The sequence below is a fragment of the Pelodiscus sinensis genome, chromosome 3, assembly GCF_052426305.1.
Source record: "Pelodiscus sinensis isolate ZL-2025 chromosome 3, ASM5242630v1, whole genome shotgun sequence".
Classification (NCBI taxonomy): Eukaryota; Metazoa; Chordata; order Testudines; family Trionychidae; genus Pelodiscus; species Pelodiscus sinensis.
The window spans coordinates 29,457,572-29,485,340 of NC_143054.1; the positions used below are offsets into that span (position 1 = coordinate 29,457,572).

At 42.8% G+C, this 27,769-nt stretch overlaps 1 protein-coding gene across 3 annotated transcripts in view; it reads right to left on the reverse strand.

Moving 5' to 3' along the window:
- Positions 1–504: 504 nt before the first annotated feature.
- Positions 505–27,769, reverse strand: part of GRHL1 (grainyhead like transcription factor 1) — a 58,833-nt gene continuing 31,568 nt past the window's right edge. For 2 of the 3 annotated variants that reach the window (XM_075923509.2, XM_006123606.5), the window contains exons 9-16: positions 24,817–24,975; positions 19,458–19,545; positions 15,858–15,997; positions 13,825–13,862; positions 13,345–13,433; positions 11,333–11,418; positions 4,015–4,079; positions 505–960 (exon numbers count right to left, since the gene is read on the reverse strand). In XM_075923509.2, the coding sequence (XP_075779624.2) occupies positions 846–960; positions 4,015–4,079; positions 11,333–11,418; positions 13,345–13,433; positions 13,825–13,862; positions 15,858–15,997; positions 19,458–19,545; positions 24,817–24,975 (780 nt within the window). In that variant the 3' untranslated portion in view covers positions 505–845. The remainder of the gene's footprint in view (positions 961–4,014; positions 4,080–11,332; positions 11,419–13,344; positions 13,434–13,824; positions 13,863–15,857; positions 15,998–19,457; positions 19,546–24,816; positions 24,976–27,769) is intronic. The other variant, XM_075923510.2, reaches the window with a different exon arrangement.

The following is a 27,769-nucleotide window of genomic DNA, read 5'->3' on the forward strand; positions in this document are numbered from 1 at the left end:
AATTCCTGTTTAAACAAGACACCTCTGTGCATTCTATAAATATATCATATGCACTCAGGTCTGGAGCATACAAGGTTTTTAAATAACTGTTTGCCTATAAATGGAATCCTTTTAGCGAGACTTCATTGCATATATTCATTTTATATACATGAACACCATATTTTATATATATTATATATATATATATATGACTCATATGTACACATTTACAAACCTTCAAAAATATATTGCACTTATATACAATACAGCTTTATGTCAAATGAGTTCACACAGTAACATAGGTAAGTTCTTCATGAGCAAGGCAGTTTTACATTCCCCCAAAATTATACAAGTGATTTCATCAACATGCCCTGTTCAGCAGTAAACATTATCAAGTCTAATCTCCCATACCCACCTGTACCTCCCATTAGCACCAATGGGAGTTGTGCAGATGCATCTAGCAGAGAGCAGCTCAATAAGACACTATTAGCTGATATCTATTAAATATTCATTTGAGCCTAAGTAGAAGTTAGATGTCACCACTATAAAGGGTCATATTTCAGGGCTTCTCTTCCCCTCTCCATTTGCTACTGTTTGTACATAAATATTATCTATTTAATTCCTGATATCTTTGTTCACTCATTTCAAGTGCAGTGAGTTAATGAGCTTTGTTTTGTCCTTTGGGGAGAACAGAAACGTGACTATTAACTTTGTTTAACAAACACTGCTCCAGTCCCTGGAAGAACTCAACCCATTGAATTTCTTCTAGAGAAAGCAATTAGTGTTTTACTCTGCAGGCTAAATTACAGAAAATTGTTCACCTGAGACCTTCATATAAACACCATAGTGGTTTGATGGCTTTCACTTTAGATCTCAGTGAGAGTGAGCTTGTAAGATCCTCCAGCCTCTTCAATCTGCAGCTGGAAGGTGTCTTCATTTGAATAGTGCTTCACAATGTTGTCATCCATGTTGACCAGGATTCTAATAAGGAAGGTAAGTATTTTAGTTTAAAGTGCAGAAGTTACCAGAAATACATTACATATCGCTCATTTAAACCTAACAGAACACTTTTGGACTGCCAACAACAAACTTGGTATCCCTGCTTCCCCTCATCTCTTGACCTGGTTTACCTGACCTAATCTGCTTCAAAAGTTGCTGTTCTGGCTTGCAGCCACACTTAACTGTTGTCCACAATCTGAAACAGCTGCCAGGTTGGCTCATAGGAAAGGGAGGAAGAATGATCTCAGAAATGACAAAGAGAGCTGGGAGAGAGAAAGCATGTGACACACACACACAAATAGCCTGGTTGTGATATTCACCTGGATACAAGACACATGGAAGAACCAGCTCCAAGACTCTGTTCTGCCCGATTCCTCTTTGTATAAACAATTAAATATTCACAAGAGCAGGGACTTGAACCAGGGATCTCACATCCCAGGTAAATGCCTTAAGCACTGGGCTAGAGACTCGGGCTCTCTATTTCTGGCCCAATGATTATTTATTTCTTTATTTGCACAAAGTGGAACAGCTTCAATAGGAAAGACTGAGGCAGACCCATCCCAGCATAGCCTGGTGGAGAAGGCACTCACCTGAGATGCAGCAGACCCAGGTACAAGTCCCTACTCTGAATCAGGATCCTGGAGGCATCCCAGGCAAGTGCCATAACCACCAGGCTATTGGCCATTCTTGCGTAGAGTGTGTGTCTGGATTTTTTGCAGAATAGAACAGAAGGTCTCAAGTTTGTCCCAGCAAACTAGGAAAGTTTTTGAAAATTTGAAGGTTTTCCTGGGCAGGGAAAACTTTTTTCAACAGAGCACTCCTGACACGCAATCTTTATGAAGCTGAATCAGTTTCAAGACACACTGACAGTTCAGAAGGCTCTGACCTGGTTCAGCAGGACACCTAACAAACGCAGAGATAAGGTGGCTGGAGTAATCTCTCTTATTGAAACAGCTTCTGGTGGTGAGGCAGCCACACAGAGCTTTTCTTCAGGTCTGGGCAAGGTATTCAGAGGGTATGTTTACACAGCAACTAGACACCCATGGCTGGCCCACACCAGCAGACTTGGGCTGTAGAGCCATTTCACTGCTATGCAGGTATCTAGGCTTGGGCTGCAGTCCACACTTCAAAAACCTGTGAGGTGGGAGGATCCCAGTGCTCAAGCTCCAGCCTTATAGCAATCATAGAATCATAGGACTGGAAGGGACCTCAAGAGGTCATCGAGTCCAGCCCCCCGCCCTCAAGGCAGGACCAAGCTCCGTCTACACCATCCCTGACAGATGTCTATATAACCTGTTCTTAAATATCTCCAGAGAGGGAGATTCCACCACCTCCCTTGGCAATTTATTCCAATATTTGACCACCCTGACAGTTAGGAATTTTTTCCTAATGTCCAATCTAAACCTCCCCTGCTGCACTTTAAGGCCATTACTCCTTGTCCTGTCCTCAGAAACCAAGAGGAACAAATTTTCTCCTTCCTCCTTGTGACACCCTTTTAGATATTTGAAAACCGCTATCATGTCCCCCCTTAATCTTCTTTTTTCCAAACTAAACAAGCCCAGTTCATGAAGCCTGGCTTCATAGGTCATGTTCCCTAGACCTTTAATCATTCTTGTTGCTCTTCTCTGTACCCTTTCCAATTTCTCCACATCTTTCTTGAAATGTGGCGCCCAGAACTGGACACAGTACTCCAGCTGAGGCCTAACTAGTATAGAGTAGAGCGGCAGAATGACTTCGAGTTTTGCTTACAACACACCTGTTGATACAACCTAGAATCATATTTGCTTTTTTTGCAACAGCATCACACTGTTGACTCATATTCAACTTGTGGTCCACTATGACCCCTAGATCCCTTTCCACCATGCTCCTTCCTAGACAGTCGCTTCCCATCTTGTATGTATGGAACTGATTGTTCCTTCCTAAGTGGAGCACTTTGCATTTCTCTTTATTAAACTTCATCCTGTTTACCTCTGACCATTTCTCTAACTTGCTAAGGTCATTTTGAATTATGTCCCTATCCTCCAAAGAAGTTGCAACCCCACCCAGTTTGGTATCATCTGCAAACTTAATAAGCGTACTCTCTATCCCAATATCTATATCATTGATGAAGATATTGAACAGTACGGGTCCCAAAACAGACCCTTGAGGAACTCCACTTGTTATCCCTTTCCAGCAGGATTTGGCACCGTTAACAACAACTCTCTGACTATGGTTATCCAGCCAATTATGCACCCACCTTATCGTGGCCCTATCTTAGTTATATTTGCCTAGTTTATCAATAAGAATATCATGCGAGACCGTATCAAATGCCTTACTAAAGTCTAGGTATATGACATCCACCACTTCTCCCTTATCCACAAGGCTCGTTATCTTATCAAAGAAAGCTATCAGATTAGTTTGGCATGACTTGTTCTTCAATACAACCCCAGCCCAGCAAACCTTAGCCAGATATAGGTTTTTCTTTAGACATACCCAGCGTGTCACAGCTAGATACACAGAGGAACAGGCTGTTTGGCATAAGTAGCGAACACACATTTCAAGGGACCATTCAAGGTGAAATGGCCAGTTAACACAGCTACCCCACTGCACACAACCTGACCACTTTGTACGTGACAGCAAAACAACGAGGATGGCGGTTCAGTTGCTGCAATCAGGACACAGCTGACCATTTTCTTTTTGCTGAAATGGTCTTTATGGATATGGAAGCCTGTCTAAATTGAACTGCCCTAAGAGATGGTTTAGTTAGCAAAGCACAAGACTTAAATCAGAGTTTTCCCAGGTGGTCTTGCTTTAGTACTTCGATTCCTATGAGCATAGGTCTTTATAACACATTCCAAAGCTGTGCACAATTAAAGGACTGACTACTGGGTCTAGTTCTGGTGTCCATAATTCAACACAAATTTAAAGAAATTAAAGAGGGTTCACAGAAGAGCCATGTGAATGATTAAAAGGTTGGAAAACATGCCTTCGCTTTATAGTGCAAGACTCAAGCTGCTCAGTGAAAGCTGCTGTAGATACGACTTGAAACATACTCACCCTTTTTTACATTTCTTGAAGATTTTTCCAATTTTATCAAAAGGAACATCGTACTTGTCAGATATCTGGAACATAAGGAGAAAGAACAAAACAGATCCTAAATCATGGAGACTGTAGGTAATTTCGTATTTCACTTTTACTCAGAGGCATGGTACAATGATGTAAATCAAACAAAAATCCTGCTTTGCAAGATTGATACTGATATTCTTAAAATGTAGCCAAGCAACATGACATGCCAATTTTTAATCATTGGGGTTTCCAGTTTGCTAGTGGATTAATTATAAAGTCGGGAATGCGATCAGTTTCAATGGTTATTTTCTTATTTTCCACTTTTTCCCCTGACACGATACACAGGTATCAGTTGATCACAATGTTTTGATATATTTAAAGTTGTAAAATGCTGGAATCATCCAGTCACGGTGAATTCTTTCTTTACTGCCGCTGAGGGCCCTGCTCTTTCAAACTCGTGTGTTCATTTGTCTTCATTCAATTTATGCTTAGCCCTTTCCATGTGCTCCACAATTGTTTGCCTCCAAGTATAATCTACAGCCTTGCTAAATATGGTACAGAAAAGCACAGCACATCACCATCAACATTAAATTTCTCCTTGCCAGACTCAGTGACATGATCTTTAGGGTTGGTTTTTAAAGTTGTCAGCATCTTTTCATAATTTTACTCACATCTGGAGGCTGATGTGAAGTTTGAGATGTATGAAAGCATGAGCCCCTAGGTGCCATTAATAACCTCCATATATTGGAAGCAGTTTATTGGAATATGATTAGCTATATACATTTAAAGCCCATTAAAAAAAAATCAACCACAAGTGGGGGAGGCTATGTGCACTGACTAGTGACATGGGCTGAAAGTGCAAAATGTAGCTGGTTAATGTTTTTACTTTTTCAGAAAATGTAAAAACTGAAGGGTCTCTGTAAAACCCCAAATTCTGCATTTTTCTGAAAACCAATTTCTGGGATCCCTGTGGATCACACTTTGTTCATCCCTGCACTCAAGAGAGAACACTGGTGGTTGAATGAGTTTTTACCTATGGCATGCACAAGACTTCCAGTTTCAGAAGCTACTTTCCAACCCAGCTGTGGGACCCAGTGCTACTCTTCTTCAGTGTCAGAAATGGATTGGCCACCTCAACCAGTCTAGTACCAGATGAGTGTTAATGTCTGTTTCAGACTGGGTGGGCATGTTCTAGAAGAGGGGGAGCACACACAGAGGAGCTCCCACGGAGAAGGAAAGACATGTTAGCCTCTCACTTCCCAAAAGCAATGAGGTGAGGAACGTGAATGCTCTGTTAAGCAAAGAAGTTGACTACAAATATCCTATAGTAACCAGCAAAATGACCTCAGTATGTGTGTGTATGTGTATATATAAAAAAGAAACAGCAGTCATCTCATTCAGTATTTTATTAAATAAACTACATAAAATCCATGACAAAAGCAATTATTGTTCTATGTCCAATTTACTTTGGCAACCTGCTTTATCTTTGGTTTTGTTCTAATCTCACACTGATAACAAATAACCAGTTTGTATTAAGTTGTAACAGGTGCAGGATTCCCTGATTTAGATCTGTTCTAATACAAACTTCCTGCTTACTCCTATATCAGCGTCTCAGTAGAACATGCTACATCAATACAATTGGATTTGGTAGACTCCTCTTTTCCCCACTTTCTCTCCAAAGTGCTTTGTAACATATCGTAAGTGCACGTCAGAACCACCATGATAGAATTTCAAATTAGGAAATGGCCAATGAGTGCTATCACTATCCTAAATTCTCCAACCTTAACATGGAGCTGGTTGGACAAACACCAAGCAAGCAAAAGCAAATGACCAGCAATTTCAGTGTTTGCTGTAAATTCAACAGGCATTCCCCAAAACTAACCTCTACACTTTACCTTCCCTCCAGTAGGCAATAGGAGGAGGGGGCAACATTTTGCGATGCAAGGATTTGTTGTCTACACTGCACCACAGTGCAAGACTATGGGGCTGTGAATTGCAGAGTACACCAAAATGTCATGCTTTAGCTGCCCTACGTGGATGCAGCTGGTGTAAACTAAAAACTTACCTACCTTGTGTTATCATAGTCATGTTTGAAAACAGGGATCTTTTTAGTGTTTACTAGTAGCATTCACACAGTGCACTTAGAGCATGAAATTATGGGGTGCTTTGTAATTCACATCCTTGCAGTCCCCACTGTGGTGCAGGATAGTAGACGTAGCAAAGAGCTACAGTTAAATAAGGATAGCAGTTTCCATTCCAACCTCCTTTTTTTCCACATGCTCACCACCTCCTGAAATATTTACTTTACTTACATTTTCCAAGCTTGGTCTCAGACCAAATAATTTTTTGAGAGTGCATGTGGGAATTGTAGCCTGATCTAAAATTACATTTAAATTCTCATTACCCACCTTTAGAGCTGACAGCTTCTTTGTCCCAGGATCAGGGCCAGTATTCAATTATGCTATAATTGAGAACCCTGATGTGCATGGTTGCAACACTCACACTATAGAAACTCTTGTGTATTTACAATATTTATACTTTATTAATAGTCACAAACACCTCAATTTTATAAGATAGGGAATGTACATCCATATTTCCTTACCATAGACTTATACTATTCCTTCTAGAACAATCTTAGTAGTTAGCCCATCATCTCTCTCATTATCTTCACCTTCCCCATCACCAGGGGACATCATTCTGGCCCTTCTGAGGACAACATCTTCTCCTCCCCATCGCCCCTTGGCGGGGGTTCCCACTTTTATACTAAGTGACGCTGCTACTAACATGTTTTATGCATATTCAGTAGGGGATGTTTCTAATGCTGAAGTGTTCTTTTCCTATTGGTCAATGTATCATTGCTCTTAACTTATTATCATATATGTCAATTCATTGCCATGGGCCTTTGTGGTCATCTATCACAACCTGTGGTCATCTACTCAACTCAGCCTGGACCAATTATTTGGGACTTTTATATAATAATACATCTGCTGAGCCTGAGGGTATTTTTCCTACCATCCTGTGCGGATTAAAGGTCCAGATCTAAGTTCCCCTTTTCAGTCCCAGGAAACCAGAAATAAGCTATGACCGGTATTCTGCAACCACGGAAATCTGCTAACCTCAGCTTCTGCTGATCTTGCAAACGGCCTGTTGCAGCATGGACAAAAGATAAAATATAACCCCATATTACTTGACCTGGACTGTGAGCTTATGTACGTTCTTTCATTTAAGTGCAACCCTACCCTTTATTTGGTTGTAATGTAGACATGGGTCTCACTGAAAAGTGTATTCAGAGGCTGCACCATCTTGTTATATCCTAGAGCAAGAGCCACTGCACTGCAGGGGAACCCAACTCACCACATAGTCTAGGGCTGGGCTGGGCTGTACTCAGGGCCGGACGGAGGCATGGGAGAGCCAGGCAGCTGCCCAGGGCGCCAACTGACAGGGGGTGCCTGATGGCAGCTGTAAGGGGCACGTGGCGTCCCTTACAGCTGCCATCAGGCACCACATGCCCGGTTCCTGCAGCGCCAACCCCATGGCGCCAGCCAGCAGCGTCCTTCCCCCCACGGCCGCAGGGCTCTGCACGGCCCAGCACGCACACCAGCAGCGCTGACCCGGCCGGGCTGGGCTGGGCAGTGCATGCGCCATGTGCCATGGGGGCGGGCCCGCACACCCTGGGGCACCATAAGGTCTTAGGCCGGCCCTGGCTGTACTGCACCCATGCTGCTCCTATACCTAATGGCATCTGGACTGCCACACAGCCCAGTCAGTGCACCCCACCAACAGACTTGTGGTTGGCTTTGTGGGGAGAAGGCAAGCAGCATATGCCCACAGACAGGTACAAGCAGCAGGACCACTAATTTGGGGCTTTTGCTAGACTCTTATATACCAACAGGTCTTGGCCCCAGCTAGGAAAGGGCACGGACCTGTAACCCCCAAGGAGTTGAGTGTTGCTGTGTAAGTATTCAGAGGGCCTTCACAAACTTGGGCAGACATAAGGCCTACTGTATTACACCTGAACCCAGACATCAGTCAAGCTAACACAAAGGGCCTATGGGAATGCTGAGAGCAGCTTTTAGAAAATGTCTTGCATTACAGTTTTTAATTATTACCAAATTAATCTAAATTAACACAAACATTATTAGCGTGATAGGAAAGTAACTTGATAGGCTATAGCATACATAAAGTTAAAGTAAAATCCCTTCAGCCATTTTTTCCTATGGAAGAATTTTTTAAAGGGCACTTTTCCCATTGCAAAAAATAGATATTTTGCTGTTAATCTGTTCAAAAATACCTGGAATCTGGTATTAAAATAATCCCTGGGAAAGGATACAATTTACTAGGCTTCAAGGGAAGCCTTTGTTTGGTTTCAAAACAAAACAAAGTAATGAAAGACTGACAGAAATATAAGTAACTTGAACACACTCAAGAAACCATTTCAGCAACTACTGAAAATGTTGCCCTCAAATATGGAAATCACCACAAAGTAGGACCCTGTAGATTAGTTTTGATACTAATGGAAAAAAAGCTTCTGCTTGCAGCTTTGTCAAGAGAGGATCTGTATGAAAAACAAAACCTAGAAGTGTATATTTTCAAATGACTAGTGATTTTGGGTACCTCAAGTTTTTGGACATCCAGTCAGACACACCTAAAAGGTGTCTGATATTCTCAAAGTGCTAGCAGCATCGTCTCTTAAAAAAAAAAAAAAAAAAAAATCAAGCCTCTTTAAGGTGTCTCAAAGATGGACACACAAAAATGGAGACCCCAAAAATCAGTAGTTACTTGAAAACAAATCCATGAGTTTAATCCGCTTTCCTATGTGGAGATTGCCTGGGATCTATTTTTCTATACTTAAGAATTCAGAGTCTGAACAAACATGCTTAACATTTCTAGAATCCAGCGATTCTTGACCAAAAGATCACTACTTAGAATGCATCGGGAACTATCATTAACTCACTGGAGCCCCTGCTGACTTAGCCACTCCCCTGATGAGCTAAGCCCGCCACAGCAATAACAATGCCCATCAAGAACTAATGATGTACACATTTCCACCACCCTATACCGGAAACCTACCAACTGCTACACTTTCCTTCATGCCTCTAGCTTCCATCCCAGACACATTTCTCAATCTATTGTATACAGCCAAGCCCTAAGATACAACAGGATTTGCTCCAATCCCACAGAGACAAAACCTAAAGGATCTATATAGAGTATTCCTAAAACTGAAATACCCACCTGATGAAGTGAAAAAATAGATTGACAGAGCCAGAAAAGTATCCAGACATGAATTACTTCAAGACAGACCCAAAAGAGAAAACAGAATTCCACTTGTAATCACCTAGGCTATGTCTACATTGGCCCCTTCTCCGGAAGAGGCATGTTAATTTCCAACTTCAGAATAGGGAAATCCGTGGGGGATTTAAATATCCCCCGCGGGATTTAAATAAACATGGCCGCCGCTTTTTTCCCAGCTTGGGGAAAAGCCGGAAAAAAGCGTCTAGACTGGTGCGATCCTCTGGAATAAAGCCCTTTTCCGGAGGATCTCTTATTCCTACTTCGAAGTAGGAGTAACAGATCCTCCGGAAAAGGGCTTTATTCAGGAGGATCGCGCCAGTCTAGACGCTTTTTTCCGGCTTTTCCCCAAGCCGGAAAAAAAGCGGCGGCCATGTTTATTTAAATCCCGCGGGGGATATTTAAATCCCCCACGGATTTCCCTATTCTGAAGTTGGAAATTAACATGCCTCTTCCGGAGAAGGGGCCAATGTAGACATAGCCCTACAGTCCACAACTCAAACCCCTCCAATGCATTATCCACCATCTACAGCCTCTCTTGGAAAATGACCCCTCACTCTCAGAGGCCTTGAGGGAAAGGTCTATTCTCGCTTACAGACAACCCCCTAACCTGAAACAAATCCTTTCCAGTAACCACGCTATATAGTTACATCATAAGCATGCAGGAAGCAACCCCTGCAATCAACCCTGGTGCCAACTCTAACCACACATCTACACTAGCAATTTCATCATTGGACCCAACCACATCAGCCACCAAATCAGAGGCTCATTTAACTGCACATCCAGTGATGTGATCTATGCCAGCAATGCCCCACTGTGATATATATTGGACAAACTGGACAGTCCCTAGAGGAAAGAATTAATGGATACAAATCAGATATCCGAAAAGGCAACACATAAAAACCTGTTGGGGAACACTTTAATCAGCCTGGACCCTGGACACTCATTAGAGATCTACAAGTTGCTGTTTTGTTTCAGACCAATTCCACAAGGCAAATACACTGAGAAGGATTGGAACTTCACTTCATTCTCAAGTTTAACTCGCATGCAAATGGTTTAAATTGCGTTATGGATGGCTCGCTCATTATCAACCAGCCAACCAATGAAAGTGTCAACGGTTCTTGATGTCTGTGTAGAATCTGGTGTTAGTACTCTTCCTTTCCTAGTGCAAACTAATGGTTCTTATAAGCCTCTTTTAACTATTTAGTCTTTGAGGTGCTAATAGACTATTTATTTTTCCTGTTACAGAGGGTATGTCTACACTACCCCGCTAGTTCGAACTAGCGGGGTAATGTATGCATACCGCACTTGCTAATGAAGCCCGGGATTTGAATTTCCTGGGCTTCATTAGCATAAGCGGGGAGCCGCCATTTTTAAATCCCCGCTGCTTCGAACCCCGTGTAGCGCGGCTACACGGGGCTCGAACTAGGTAGTTCGGACTAGGGTGCCTATTCCGAACTACCGGTACACCGCGTTTCACGAGGAGTAACGGTAGTTCGGAATAGGACCCTAGTCCGAACTACCTAGTTCGAGCCCCGTGTAGCCGCGCTACACGGGGTTCGAAGCAGCGGGGATTTAAAAATGGCGGCTCCCCGCTTATGCTAATGAAGCCCGGGAAATTCAAATCCCGGGCTTCATTAGCAAGTGCGGTATGCATACATTACCCCGCTAGTTTGAACTAGCGGGGTAGTGTAGACATACCCAGAGTGGGTAGATACGTTTCAAAGGGATAGCTGAACCAATGTCCTCTTTCCCCTTCCCTCCTCCCCCCCCCAATTTTTTTCTCCCCTACCCCCTCTTTCCCTCCTTCCCTTATTTATTCTTGGTTCTGTACTCCTGTCATTTGAAGAAGTGGGCTGTGCCCATGAAAGCTCATAACACCATCTACATTTTTTTTCTTTTGGTCTCTAAGTGCTGCAAGACAATTTGTTGTTTTGAAAGTTTTTACTAGGGAAATAGGTGCCACAGTCACAGTTTCACAGACAGGAGACGAGGTTTTATGAGCTACCCTTATACTTACAGCTTCCATTAGGCCTTTCAGAGATGGTGTCTTTAGCATAAGTGCATCAAAGACTTCTTCTGACTCCTTCCGGACATACAGCAACACTGAATGCAAACCAGAGAGAGTGCTTTAATGCGTCTGTGTTCCATAAGGACAAGGCAAAACAAACGGGAAAGCCCAGAACAACACACATTAAAATAAGGCACAGACTTACACACAAAACTTAGTTAAATCAAAAATATTCCTTTTACATGCTTGTTGAAAGTGACAGGCAACAAGATGTGTAAAAGTGTCCCAAAGCTCAGCTACTCAACACCTTTGCCTTTGAAATTATCCCGTCTTTGTCTCCGTTTGTTAATGAGATAAAAGGCTACATTGAACCTGCTTTCAGAGAAGTCAGAATAAGTGAACAAGTGGAACCCTTCAAAGTCTCTTGGCTACTGCCCATGCTTTACAGCTGCCATGATGAACCACTACATAAAAGCACGCAGCAGACACCAGCACAGTTACTCATGTGGAGTTTGCCATTTCTCAATTTTTTATTCTCTTTAGTTCTGTCCAACTGTCTATTTTCTCCCTATTGTAATGTTGTCTCCCCCCCCCCCCTGCTTCCCCGTTTGATTTCCTTGCTATTGTTCAGTAATACTTATTAACAAGAATGTTGCACCATCTAATAGGATATGGATTTGATTTTCCCCCATCCAAAAAGTGGGCTGAAAGAATGAGAAGCCAGACAGTCAGAGTATCCTCCAGCTCATGGAAACTGAGCCATTACACAGAAAAACAGCCCTATTAAAAACTGCATTAAGGCTGAGCAATAAGCCAATAAGAGCAGGGAAATGTGGACTTGTAAAGCTTCAGAGTCTTAATTCACCCTCTAATGACTAGGTATTGCAGTACATATTGTTTACTATATTTGATAGCTCTCTGCTCTGATGCACCTGTGATTTGGAACAATATACTTTAACTTCTAGGTCAAAGAGGGTGAATTAAGGATAAGCTTGTAAATTTTCCTTTGGTGGAGGAGGGCTTAAAAATGAAGGCAGAAGGAGGAAGAAGGATTAAAAGTGAACACATCCATGTATACAGGAGAAGCAGAGTGGCTTGGTGGATGGATGGACGGATGCTGGGCTTCTATTCCAGGCTTTTGCACTGGCCTGCTGGGTGACTCTGGATAAGTCCCATCACCCTGGTGCCTCAGTTTCCCCATATGTACAAGGGAGATGATGGTGCTGACCTCCTTTGTTAAGTGCTTTGTCACCAACAATGAAAAGTGCTACATAATAACTAGGTATTACTCTAGACCATAAATATGAAGCTAAGGTTATTTATAGAAAATAAAGGTTCTCATTTTAGGGTTTATTGCAGTGAAAGAAACAAAACCCTCATTCTCCCTTCACAAACATCTCTTTGTTGGTTTATTGCAGCTGGAAGGGAAGGACAGCTATGTGGCTAAGGCTGAAACAGACTCTAGAGGCATGGGTCCCATTCCTCACCTGCCACAGACAAGTCACTGAACTCTTCCATGCTCTGCTTCTCCAGTTACAAACCAGGGACAATGGCACTTCCATGCTCAATGAGGGTGCTGCGAGGATTCTTGTAAAAAAACATGATTCCCTCCCCCCCCCCCCCACACCCCAACCAAGAAGTGGTGCCTTTCTAGATGGGGAAAACAGGCACAGGGAAGTTAAGCGTCTGGCAAAAGGTTACCCAGCAAGGTCTGAGCTGGCAACAACCCAGGAGTCCTGACCACAAGACACAAGCTCCCCCTGTTATTAAAAACCTACATTATGTATTTGCAAGTTTAGCTGGCTCCCAGCTGAGGCATAGAACAGAATATTTTCCTCCCAAAACATGTGCGTCTCCTGCTTGCACTGACAGGAATCAGGCAGGCACATCAAAAGAGATCAGACACTACCCTCCCCAGCCTTACCCTGACCTGATTTTCTTTCATGACATGGCAATGCAACAAATGGGTCTTTAAAAAAAATAAATAAATAAATTAAAAAAAAAAAAAAAAAAAAAAGTACCTCGTTTTGGTTCCTCTATTCTGCTCAGCTTATTGGGAGGTGCAATGAAGTCATTTTCAGTTAGATAAGGACCCCTCTTCATATTAGAGCTACAATAGTGCAAAAAGTGTATTAATAGCAACATCACCATCAGCAGGAGCAACCTCCTTCCCTGAAAACAGTGAAACTGCCATATCATGGATCTCACGAACAAACAATTTCAGCACTTGTGCAATTCTTACTTAATTACAATGGACAATACACAAGTCAATACACATTATTTACAAATGCCCAGATGCTTTGATTCTGCTGCTTACAGTTCTGACTATGGCCTGGTGTTTATAGACGGGGAGGAATAAAATACGGGGAGGGATAAAATAGCTAAGATTCCAATACACAGCAAGCTCTTTGGGGCAAGAGCGACTTCACCTTCCTAGTTGATTTTACAGTACCATGTAATTCAATAGTACTGTAGAATGGATGAAATGGCAAGTTTCTTACCCTTCCCCCTCCAGTTCCTCTGAGGTAACAGGGAGGACCTTCAAAACAAAACAAGAAAAAAAAATATGAGTGTATGGAGAAAGGTGTTCTAAGTAAGACTGCTGAATGGCAAATGACATTGGACCATTAACTAGAACCTATCACGGACTGAGGGTATGTCTACACAGCAAAGTTATTTCGAAATAACAGCCGTTATTTCAAAATAACTTTCCTAGCATCTGCACAGCCAAACCGCTATTTAGAAATAAATTCGAAATAGTGGAGTGCATATTTCAAATTTGGTAAACCTCATTCCATGAGGAATAACACCAAATTTGAAATAGGTATTTCAAAATAAGTGCTGTGTAGACACTTATTTCAAAATAGGCAGTTTCCAGCCTTCCCAGGGTGCCCTGGTAGCCACTGCAGCCTCAACCAAGAACACTCCTCTCCCTCCCCCCTCCCTGGAGCCCTTAAAGGGGTTGACTCTGGCCATAGTGCCTGTGCCAGCTCCAAGCCTGCCAGTCCAGAGCCAGCAGTCACTGCCCATGACCCAGTGGCCCCAAAACATGAGCCAGTAAGCCACTGGCAGCCAGCCCTCTGCCGCTCCCCAGGAGAAGTCTGCCAGCTCCCAGGAGCCTGCCAGGGCCCGGAGAAGGTAGGCGCTTTCCTGGTCCAGGGTGGAGATCATGGACCTTATTCAGGTTTGGAGGAGATGCCCCCAATGTCCATGATCTCTGCACTAGATGGAGGAACGCGGCCGACTATGGCAGGATACCTGCCAGCCTGGCCATCAAAGGCCACATGTGAACCCAGGAGCAGGTCTGCATGACAATCAAGTTGGTCCGGTGAGATCCCCAACCCTGAGCCCTGAGCTTCCCTTCCCCCTTTTTCCTCTTGCTTCCCGCTTCCAGCTCCCTCCTCCCAGGTTTCCCCCTCTCCCACGCTCTTTTTTCCCCAGTCTCACCAGAGTTTCTTCCCTCCCCACTCCCCCAGTTTTGTTAAATAAAGAGAGCTTGTGTTCATGAAAATACATGCATTTTATTTGACATCAGGAAGGGGGGTTAGGGAGGGGTAACTGGAAGGACGTGAGGGAGGAATGAGGCACAAGTCCCCAGTGGGGCAGACCAGGGAAGCTCTTAGTGCTCCACAGGGGGGAAGCTCTCCCTCAGGGCCCCCTGGATACGGACAGCTCCCCAATGGACCTCCTGGATGGTAGCCTGCAGAAAGTGCAGCCAAGCTCGCAGCAACGTGTCCATGAGAAGCACCAGAGTGCCCTGGGACAGCTCTGGCTTCATGCTGCAGAGTGCTGTGGTGTCCTGAGTGAGGCAACAAGAGCACGCACAGACAAAATGCTTTGCTGTCCCTCATCGAGGTGGACAAGCAAGCAGGGAAACCTGAGAACTGGCTGTTCAGGGGGGGTCCCTTTAAGCACAGACCTCAGATAGCCCCACACAGTAAGTCCTGACCTGGTGCCCTGCCGGATCTGGTTTTGGCCAGTCTTAAATGTGATTCAGAGTCCACTCAGTGTGGAGGCGCTATTTTGAAATAGCAAAATGCTATTTCAAAATGCATTTTGTGTGTAGATGCGTTATTTTGAAATAAGCTATTTCAAAATAACTATTTTGAAATAAGATATTTCGAAATAACACTGTAGTGTAGACATACCCGAGACACAGAGGTAGGAGAGAGGGGGAGGAATAGTAAATTTAAAAAGTGGGCTTGAGAAGCCAGCAGTAGGAGCAAAAAAAGCAGACCACGGCTCCTAGACCAGCATCCTGTCACTGGCCAGCACCAAACACTTCACAGGACAGTGAAGAGTTGCCTGCCCACAAAGCAAGTTTTCTTAGTCATTCCTCCCCCCCCCCCCCCGGTCATTAGTTAGAGCCTTACTTAGGCCATGAAGCACGAAGGTTTATTAATCACTTAATAGCAACTTTTTGCCCCCAGTAGTCACACATTTAAGAATCAGTTCAATGGCTATGTACAGTATCATCATATAGGCCAACAATGCCTCTAATTTTATATTATGGGCACACAAGGGCACCACATACATGAGCTCCACGCTGAAGACCAGATAGGTGAAGGTCTGGGATAAAAAGAATAGGCTCAGTGTCGAGATCTTGGGATGGCTTGAAGACAGTGATGTCTGTCCGCTTGTGGGAAGGAAGCAGTGGCATTTTGACATCGGGAACTGTAAAGAGATATCAAAGACTGTAATATACAGATACTACAAACAATGACAGGTTTATAGCCTTACTCCTTAAAAGCTGTTAAGCAGTGATGTGGTGGGTGGGTGTGAAGAGTAGGGATCCTATTGTTAATTTCTCAATCAAGTTCTTTTGAGAGGAAAGGGGGATGGGGAGTGGTAGATTTCCCCTTCTCTGAAGGATTCACCTACTGTGGAGGCCACTACATCACCCCTGCCAAAAATGTAGAGTCTTAGGTTTCCCAAAGGAGAGTGTAACATGTCAGGCATTTTCAGTAAAATGTTCCCAAAGAATAGCTAAGATGGATTTTGTTCCTCCCACAAACGCTGATTTCAAATGGCAGAGTCTGACTACCAGCTTTTCCAGAGAGCAGCAGGAAGTATTCGCCAGGTGGCATTGCTTGCCTCCTTGGCTGGCATTATGAGAAGGGGCTAGCATCTAAACAAGTAAACAAATGAATTAATAGATTCCTCCCTGTAGCTCACTTCTTCTCTGTGAGCTCATGCACCCTGAGATACAGGCTCTGCACAGGCAATGGGGCAGAAGGGATATTTGTGGGAGTGCCTTGTTTCAATATTGGTAACATATCACCTCTTAAAAGCACACCAAGCTGATCAAACTTTATGAACGATTGTACTGTGGTCATAAGACTGATCAGGGAAAGCCGTATCTAGATAATAGTCCTGCTTCTGCCAGGGTGCACTGCACCTCAGTCACTTTCTGCACAGTGCGTGTGTGAGAGAATACTTCAGCCTTACAGGTGCTCAACAAGGCTTCTGTCACCGGATATTGAAAAGCCTTCAGTGATCCTCACATGGAAAGCCCTACAGAAGCACTGTTACTACTGTGGATTATGACAAGATACCAACATTTTCCAGAATCAAAGTTTCTGTGAAAAATTTTGGTTCACCGTTCTGAACTGAAACAAAATAGTTCAGTCTAGTTCAATCTGTGCCCCTTAGCCACTCATAGGAATTGTAGTTTGGGTGCTTCTGGGGTGAATCCCATGTACTAGAGCACTGTGGTCACATGATTCCCAGAGTGCAGCACATCAGTTCAACCACTGGGAGACCACGGTGCATCATGAGAGTTGTAGGTCAGCTGGGAAGACTCGTCTCAGTGAATGGGATATGGAGGTATTCAAACCACAGCTCCCATGAAGCACTGTAGCAGATGTGATGAATAGAGGCGAATGTCAAACTGACCCACAATTTTTATTTGGGTTGACAAACGGAAGTGTTTTACTTTGGGTTAAGCCTGTCCACAATGAAATATTTCATTTTGAAGTTCCCTTGGGGAAAAAATTGAAAATATTTCAAAACAACCAAAAGTTTTCAGTGGGAACATGGATTTTCCAGAACTTCAACCAAAAATGGCCAACCAGCTCTACTACTGAGCAATCCATATAGATACAGTAACTATTTTTGAGCTATAAGAATTACACTTGCTTCCAGAGATAAACTAGTTGTTCAGAGATAATGGGGAAATAAATGGCACATCTGGGCTGAGCCCAAGCATGGGAAGTTTAGCCCCATAAGCAGCATTGATGAAGAAAAATATGAATGTCTACCAGTAAGGGGGTTATGCATGTAATTGCCATTTCTCAGCCATTAACTCTAGTTTTATGCTCAGTGGTCAGTGGATCCTGCTTGGCTACTGTAACGTGGGATAGGAGACACCCCCTGCTCAGCAAATCTTTGTTAAATGCTAGCACAGTGTTAAGTCTTCTTTTTGTGATATATTTAACAAGAGGGCTGGGCCCCCTGATCACTATGCAAGCCAACCCCCCCTCTGTCTGGGAGTAGGTGTCTGGCTGGGGAGAGGGTGCAAGAGCAAGGGAGGATGCAGGAGCAGGCTGGGGGTGCAGGGTCTCGGTAGGAGAGTGAGGGGGCTGGAGGTGTTGGGTCTTGGCCAAGGAGGCAGGTGATGGGTCTGGGTGTGCAGGGAGGAGGGAGGACACATTGCTTGCAGCTCCCCACCCTCTGAGCCCGGGGGGGGGGGGGGGGGGAGGGGAGGGAGGGTGTGGGTCTCTGGCCCTCCAGGGAGAGATGATGGGGGAGGAATGTATGGCTCCTGCCCCTCCTTGGACAGGGGAGGGTGCATGGCTCTGGGAAGGGAGGGAGGAGGCAGGATGTCTAAAGGCAGAGGAGACAACGGGACGCAGAGTGATGTGAGAACATCCCTCTGTCATCCCGCAGGAAAATTTATATAGATATAGATATAGATATAGATATAGATATAGATATAGATATAGATATAGATATAGATATAGATATAGATATAGATATAGATATAGATATAGATATAGATATAGAGAGAGAGAGAGAGAGAGAGAGAGAGAGAGAGAGAGAATGAACGCTCCACCCTCCCTGTGCCTGCCCTGAAGCAACTGGGATTCCCTGTGTCATTGAAGCCTGAAGCCCTGCCACCAGCCTGCATTGGCTATGTCAGGATGCCCTGTTTAAACAAGCTGTGAGGTTAATGCTTGCTGAACCAATCAAATTGTTAAAAGCAGAGCTTCTGACAAACACATGAAGTGGTTGTAACATTATCTTCAAACAGCCCAGAAGAGACACAGGAAACACACACTTCTTGTTGCACAAGGAAAAATTGGGATAGAAACTTTACACCAAACAACTCTGTTAACACAAGCGACCATCAAAACATTAGCTCTGTAGGAGTCGACACAGCAGTATGATCTGAAGAAGAGCCTTAAGAATGAAAATCATACACATTTGGAAGGATACAGCTAAAAATCCTTTTGCTCACTCCAGCACCAAGCCCGTTGGGCTTACTTTTACATGCACAGCTACAATGTTTAACTGGACTAGAAAGGGGATGCTCAGCTCTAATGGGTTGAGTATGAAGCTAGGTATCAGGAGATCTGGGTTTGTATTGCAGACTGTGTCAGTGATTTGCTGCACAGCCATAGGTAAGTCACTTCAGCCAGATTTGCAGAGGTTCTGTGTATCTCCAGCTCCTACTGACTTACCTGGATTTGCAGGTGTTCCATCAATCTCAAAACCAGGCCTTTAACATTCAGTGAAACAGGAATAAAAATGTTCACTCAACTTGGTAAAGTGCTTTCCACAACACCTGCCATCTTAGATTGCAAGTACCAAGTGTGATTTCATGCTGGCCTTCTCCCTCTGCTTTCTCTAGCTGCATAAAGAGACTGGATGTACCATGGAGTTCACTAATAGTGAACACAGAGTTTCTTGTCAAGTGAAGAATTGAAGTCCCTAACTTATTTTGTGTATTGCAAAATACAGTTCATAATCCCATATACAGTGGACTGAAGTGAAGCTGTTTTATGGGAGGGGGAAAAAAGGCAAGCAATTACTCCTTTATAGGAGAATTCCATAGTACAGAAAACAAAGTGTAGTCTGTGAGCGAAAGGAGGCCTAAGATTTTAAAAAACTTCATAGAATAATTTCTACTTACAGGCATTCATCTGGGAGCTGGGGTCAGTGCACTTGCCTTTTCTTTTGCTTTGTTTTCGTTCTTCATCCCTGATCTTCCTCTCTGCTCCCTGTCAGATGAGATATTGGGAAGAAAAAAAAAAGAATCTTCCGTTTTTTGTTTCTGTATTCTCAGGTCAAGGACACTGATATTTATAAAGCAGAATACATTGTGGTCAGTCTCACACTAACCACTTCATCAGGTTAGTTAGAAAATACGTCTTTTGAAATCTGTCCAGTGTTTATTCTGAAGTACTGCCATTACATCAAATGTAATAATAGATGTTCACAATCACCTGAATTTGTTTTAAGAATGGACTGGGATCAAATGGCAAACTACCTCTCAGTTACTACAGTTATTTCCAGACACCTCAGAGAATAGGAGAGTCTAAGACCTAAAACAGGGATGACTGCATTTTTTTCTGATTTTAATATTTTTTGAACTTTTAACCAAAAAATATTCTTGGTGCTATAATCAAACTAAATTCAGGTCACCTGGAGTTCTACAAAGATAGTGCAAGACATACTGGCACGTCGAAGAATCTCAGTTAGCAGCAACTGGGCCATCTTCACAGGCCTAAAGTAACACAAGCATCACTTTTCATCCTTTATAACAGTGCTAGCAGTTATGGGATCAACATCACCCAATACAGAGCAGATGGAAGCAGAACATGCCTCACATTTACAGAATTTCCTATCCCTCAAAATAAATGCGATCAAAAAGGCAGCCAGTCAATGTGCAGATATCTTAGGAAGGAGGATGGTCTAAGGCAGGGTTCTCAAACTGTGGGTCCAGAGCACAAAGTAGGTCATGAATCCATTTTAATGGGGTTGCCCAAGCCCCTCTTTCCAGGGGTGATGCCCAAGTCCCACCATACAGGACCAAGGTTCACACACACACACACACACACACACACACACACACCCACCCCTACCTCCTTCCCCCACCCAAGGCAGAACCTCTTAGCCTTCAGCTTTGGCCTCTCTGTCTGGGATGGCAGGGCTTGGTCATCAGTCTCCCCCACTTGGGGTCATATAGTAATTTTTGTTGTGAGAAGGGGGCACAGTGTAATTAAGTTTGAGAACTGCTTGTCTAAGGCTCTGGGTTGGGACCCAATTAAATTTGAATTCGTTTCCCAACTTTGTCAGACCTCTAGTGTGATCCTGAGACAAATCACTTATAGTTTGTCTCTCAATTTGGGGAGACAAGGATAATAACTCTTTACTTTGTCCCAGATTCCAGCGGTCTTGTTGATTTAGACTGTGCTACAGGACCTAGCACAAAAGGGCCCTAATCTCAGTAGGAGCCTCTCACAGAGTGCATAGGTAGCACCGCTAAAGTTTCTACTGCAACAATTCAAAGTGAGATAGTATGGAGTCTCCTTCCAGTAGACTAAAACCTAAGAGTAAACCGGATATAGGCCAAACTATTAACTTTGGAAAGGGTCAATTTTCCTATGCTCATCTGCATGTGCCAAACACTTACTCTCATTGCCTACCCAGAATATAGTACGCACTGGAAACTTTGGTGTGAGGAGGAAGATTTGGTGAATTGCATTGTACAAAGAAAACTCAGATTGGCTTATAAACATCACTGGGTCTCTAACAATGGGGGAATTGGACAAGTCACACTAAACAGTAGAAATTTAGTTTTTCTGGTTAAAATAGTTGCAACTACTTTAGCCTACTTTTAAGCTGCAGAAATACATTTCCAGCCAACTCCAGAAATAGTTAATCAAAATAGGGAAAAAGATCACCCAATATGACATGTCAAGATCTTCAAGGCAGCGACCAACATCTTTGTTCTAAGGCTTCGAATGTGTTAGTACTGAGATAACAAGCAGTATGAATACATTGATATTCTGTCATGGTAAATAGGATGAAGTTCAATAAAGACAAATACGAAGTACTCCACTTAGGATCAGTTTCACACGTACAAAATGGGAAGTGACTGTCTAGGAAGGAATACTGCAGAAAGGGATGCAGGGGTCATAGTGGACCACAAGCTAACTATGAGTCAACACTGTGACATTGTTGCAAAAAAAGCTAACATCATTCTGATACGTATTGACAGGAGATTTGTCAGCAAGACACGAAAAGTGATTCTTCCACTCTACTCTGCGCTGATTAGGCCTCAACAAGTATATTGTGTCCAGTTCTGGGCACCACATCTCAGGAAAGATGTGGAAACCCTGGAGAAGAGCAACAGAATGATTAAAGGCCTAGAAAATATGACCTATGAGGGAAGACTGACAGAACTGGGTTTGTTTAGTTCAGAAAAGAGAAGGCTGAGAGGGGGCATGATAGCAGTCTTCAAGTACCTAAAAGGTGTTACAAGAAGGAGGGTAATAGAACAAATTGGTATTGTGTGCATGGCATGGCCTTACTGTATTAGTTCTCATTAAATACGAATTAAATAAATAACGAGATAAGCATCTAGTAAGTAAGCAACAGGACAAGACATACAGTCCTAACACATATGACATATGCGTGTTACAAGGACAGTGCTCCTGAAGTGCACGGACAACTCATTTTAGCTCATTTCAGCTGTATGTTGAAGTGGATCATTGCTAGTCGAGAATGCCTGGGTTTCCAGAGGTTTAATTACAGTGGAGTATACAGGCCCATTCTCCATGGAAAAGCTTCCCTTTAGCTGGAAGCCCTGTTTGAATATTTGGCAAGACAATGCAACTGCATAGGGTGGGGAGGGAGGGTGGGGAAGTTATTTCACAGTGAAGTTTTGCTGCAGATTTTGAACTGAAATAACCGAGGGTTAAAGGATCTGTATAAAGGACAGAAGGAGAGGTTTCTTCCTTATTTTATAATATATAGGCCTAAGAAGAACCTATAACATCCTCAGACACTATCTTAGGCCCTGATCCTGCAATTTGCTGCACACAGGCAGACTTGGGTGCCTATGCAGAGCCCCACTGATGTAAATGGGGTTCACCCATGTGCAACAAAGTACGGGCATATTTTTCATTGGCTGACTCATTAAGCAGATTGAGTAAGAGGATCCAGGAAGCAGGCCACTACAGAAGAGTTTGCATGTCATGAACATCTCTTTTCATGCTCTCCTCATCCCCTATGATTCCCCTTCCACTCACGAACCTCCTCCCCCCCGCCACAATATTTTACCAGCATCCCTCACTGCAGACAGGAAACACAGCCCAATGGTTAGAACACCAACCTGAGAGAGACAGTTTCAACTTTCTGCTCCACCACAGGCTTGCTGTTGTATCATTTAAGGTACATCTACACTGCACACTTATTTTAGAATAAGCTATTCTGGAAGAAATACTCTGAAATAGTTTATTTTGAAATAGTGCATCTACACTACAGGGAAGCCTTGAAATTAGTCTGAGGCAGGCTCCCCTAATGTGGATGCGCTACCTCATGGAAGCACTGGGGAGTAATCATTTTGAATGGCCCTGGGGAGAAGCGATTTCAAAATAGCAGCCGTGGAGTGCCCACACTACAGCAATTTCAAAATAGCAATTTTGGAAGAGGCGTTATTCCTCATAGAATGAGATTTACAGAAGTGGGAATAAGCCATCCATTATTTCAAAATTATTTTGAAATAACGGAATTGCTGTGTAGACGCTCACATTGTTATTTTGAAGTAAGTGTGCTGTGTAGACGCACCCTTAGCCCCTCTGCCTCTGTTCCCTATCTATAAAGGCTAACTGTGAGGCTAAACACTCTAAAGATAGCACACAGCATAGCCATGTTTGCCCTAGGATACTGGGGAGACAAGCTGGTGAGGTAATGTCTTGAAATGCATGTTTATTTTTGCTTAACACTTGTATTTAGCTGTAACACGGAGTTAGTTTCCCAGACCTGAAGAAGAGCTCTGTGTAAACTCCAACGTTTGTATTTCACCAGCAGAAGTTGATCCAGTAAAAGATACCTCACTCACCTTGTGTCTCACATTAAAGACTGAGAGACACTAAGTTACTAGAGTAAGGGTGGCCACTTAAATACCCAAGATATATGGATCACTTAAGATTCAGGCCTTGGCCACTGTTGACAAATAGTTCTTAGGAGGAGAGATAAGATGACTAAAGATTCACCCTTTGCAGTCAGATGGAGGCAGGTTGAGATATACAACTAATAGAGATGACTGGTCAAGTCTATTTTTATGGTATTTAAACAGAGCTTAAGCCAATATTTGGGTGATTTTTACTGACAAGAGACTTGTTCCATATATGAGTTTATTTCAGAATCTGGCTGAGGGATTGTCTATGTGTTTAAAAAAAAAAAAAAAAAAAAAAAAAAATCACACTAAGGAATTAGATCCTCAATTTGGCACTTCTTTGCACCCAGAAATATTGTCCTGGATTAATCCTGACAGATTTTTTTTTTTCACATAATGCAGGTCAAGTGTACAGGGAAGAGTCATGTAAAGACGGAAGACAGAATGAAAAAGTGAAATAAATAATATAAATGAGATAGCTGTAACTAGATTTGCTGAAACGTATGATGCAGACCAAAACATTTTGCTCCGAAACAAGGAGCATAGTATGAATTTGCCATATTACTATTATTAATTGGCTTATTAAAAGCATTTGGAATTCTCTGCTTTCATTTGTAACTGACTGTGGAAGGATGTGCCAGGGGTTAGGGCACTAGCTTGGGTTCAAATCTTTCCTCCACCACAGACTTCCTTGAGCTCTGACAAGTTTGAGTCCAACCCTCTCTTCCACTTACACAAAAAACAGTTCCGTCTGGAAGGACTCACTACCTGTGTCCTAAGATCCTGCAATGGGACTTGGGCAGAGCCAGAATCCTACTGTGACTCTGGTCCAAGCCTTGTCCATTTTGGAAAATGTCTATTTTCAAATAACATATGTGCTTAGGAAAGTCTGTGGGATTTGGGAATCTCTGTCACTTAAGATAAAATTTTCACAGGGGCCTAATACACTATCCTGACCTTGCTTACAATATGGATCTGGTGGTGGGGCACATATTTAGCGATTTTGGTAAAAACAGACTTGTTTGTTCCCTGACTCAACAGAATGTCAAGTTTGAACTGAAAACCAAGTATGAAATAACGGCAACTGTAGCATTCAGAGTCATCTCCCAGTCTGACCTTTCCCAAAGCCAACACTCACTGTGCCTAAAAGTATTTATCAACGCTCCAGGATTCTGAAGGCAGCAAATCTGTCTGAAGTTACTTCAGCATCTCTGACCCACACAGAAGCTAAGGAATTTTTCCTTATAAATGCTAAACACACATGGAGGTTTTAGATTGACTAAAATAGCATGTGTTAGACTCAGAAAGGAAAAGCTGGAGTGACAGCCCTCCCCAAGCCCTGGTTTGCAGACTGGCCTGACCTTACCTTGTCACAGAAAACTTTAATCTGACAGTAGGCTCTGTGGACAGGCTTGTTACTCCTGTTATTGTAGCTGTAGGTATCAATCTGAAGGTACAATGGCAGCCCTTTTACTCCTTTTTGAGAGGAGAAATCTGTGCTGAGGCAATTAACAGAAATAAAAACCTGCAAAAGAAGGAAGACACATTCATCATCAGTGATTAAAACATGCTTAGTGTTTGCTTCAGCTATTGAGTCTCAGTGTAATGACTCCACTAGGTTGACTGTAGGTTTGAATCCTAGACCTTGAGAACTAGAACAATGAGCTTCTACCACAAGAGCTAAACAACCATTAAGAAACTAGGAATGACCATGCGGGGGTCAAACCAAAGGTTGGCTTAGTCCAGTATCTTATCTTCCAACAGTGGTCAATGCCAGGTGCCCCAAAAGGAATAAACAGAACAGGTAATCACCAAGTGATCCATCCCCTGTCACCCATTCCCAGCTTCTGGCAAACAGAGGCTGGGAACATGATCCCTGCCCATCCTGGTTAATAGCCATTTATGGACCTATCTTCCATGAACATACCTAGTTCTTTTTGGTAGCAGTCGACTAGTAACAAACTGGGGTACGACGACTCATCCTCCTAGTATGGATTACAGCAATAAATATCAAACCTCATGCAGACTGTGGTTAACTTTTGAAGATTTTTATATCTAGAGAAATAGTTTGCTTATTGCAACCCTTCTTTAGGGGCAGAAATCCTTTCAGGCCCCATATTCATTAGCAAAAGAACAGTGTTTAAAAATCATGGGTGGCTACTGAATGTAGGGCTGGGGGAGGCAAGTTCCCATCCCCAGCCCTGCCCCTTCTGCACAATCCAGGCTCCTATCACAGGGACGACAGGCAACACACAGCTCGAGCCTCCGCGACCTCGGAGTCCGGGGAGGGTGGACACTCCAGGGCAGCAACACTCCACCCCCAGAATGCCTATAGTAGGTGTTCTGGGGGCGGAGTGTGGGCGAGGCCAGGCTGGCAGTTTGGGAAGGCAAAGCCTTTCCCTACCTAGCGTACTGGCTGCCCATATTAAAAACCTTACTTAAAACATGGGTCAGACATGTTTGAAGCAAGCACAATTGATATCAGTTTGGACAGGCAAAGCCATGTGAGTTCCACAATCAAGTTCTACTTGAGATTGGTCAGTCTTTAAATACAGATATTAAATATGGGTTCCAATCCTGCAAAGGCCTAAGGACATAATTAACTCTAAACACACAAACAATCACATTGACTTCAGTGGAATTATTTATTTAAGCATGTGCTTAAATCATTATGGGTTCAGGGTCTTGAATACTTTCCAGCATCCTTCTAGTGCTCAGAACAAGGAAGTGGAATATGGGCTATTTTCATTGTTGAAACGAAAGAATTAAAAAGTTGGGAAAGTACATTAGATATTTTTACAATAATTTCAGTTACTACTAAGCACTTACATTATGAAACAGAGGAAGGGAAATTTTCCAATGTGCCTCTAAGACGACAGGCCATCTAAAGTAGTACTTTCACAAAAGATGCAACTATTTAAATGCCAGACACTTATATATGGGTAGTCCTCATTATCATGAAGGCTTAGAAGCAGCTGAAACCAAAGAATGAACTACCAGCAAGTTATGGATCAAGTTCAACCAAAGCATTAGAATGGATTTCTCTCTTCTTTTTTTCCCCAAGAAGGAAAGATAGGAATCCCTTCCCATCCCCTAAAGAAAGCAAGGACGTTAGATCCAGAGGCCAGAGAAAGTACCTGACCTGAGACTTTGAAAAATGCATGTTTGTTTTGTTTATAATAAGCTGAAGTCCTAAATATCAGAGATAGAAATATCACTAAATATCAGTAGTGAGTGAGGGACCCCTGCTGGTATGTGATTGGTACTACAATTTGCAAAGTTAATTTTTCAACAGCTACATTGTTTAAAAAATAGAAGTGTTTGTATGCATAGGTTTTTGGCATAGGTTGCAACACGTTCACTGGTGTTCTAAAAAGGAGGAAGCTAGTAAATATTACAGGTTACAGACACAAGTTATTCCTGTTTCCAAAGGATTTTTATAAGAATATTATCTGCAGCTCTGAGTAGGTAGATTAATTACTATGGGAGAAGGTGCATATTTGCACTAGAATTCAGGTTCCCTGGTTAAACTGTTATTTTAAAAAAGTGTTGTTTCCAAAAATGTTCATATTAATTGCAGATGCACAGCCAACATGACTGTAAGAGTCAAGAGTGTTTCATGGAAATGATCAGTTATGATGAAGGCAGCTATTGGCATCTCACCATACTATTGTGCTCTCTCTCTAACCATGCACACAAGTCAGTATAGTTTTGAGAGTCAGTCCCTTAATGCCTATTTGGTTGCCCACAATCTCTAGGAAAAGATCTAGCATTAAAAATGTATAAACTGTTCACACATTTTTCAATAAACGCCTGTGAACAGTTATGTCAACAACTAGTTCTCTATTGAGGTGTTTATAAGAATGAACAAACTACTACTATCTAACATTTTAGGCTGTGCACTGAAAGGATTTCAACAGTGCTTCAAGTCTTTGATTTAAAGGAGGCAACTATAAAGCTAAATACCATTAGAGCATTGCTGGGAAAAATTAAGATTTTTTTTTAAAGTCAACTACTTACAATAAAATGAAGAGGATTATTTAGAATCAGAGTTGGAAGAGACCTCATGAGGTCATCAAGTCTAGGCCCCTGCCCAAGGCAGGACCAATCCCAACTAAATCAACCCAGCCAGGGCTTTGTCAAACTGAGACTTAAAAACCTCTACGGATGGAGATTTCACCACCTCCCTAGTAACCCATTCCAGTACTTCACCAGCCTCTTAATGAAATAGTTTTTCCTAATATCCAACCTAGGAAGCTCTGGGTTTCTCTCTACAACTGTCTTTATTTTATGCTGGGGCAGAGGGAGAGGGTTATGTA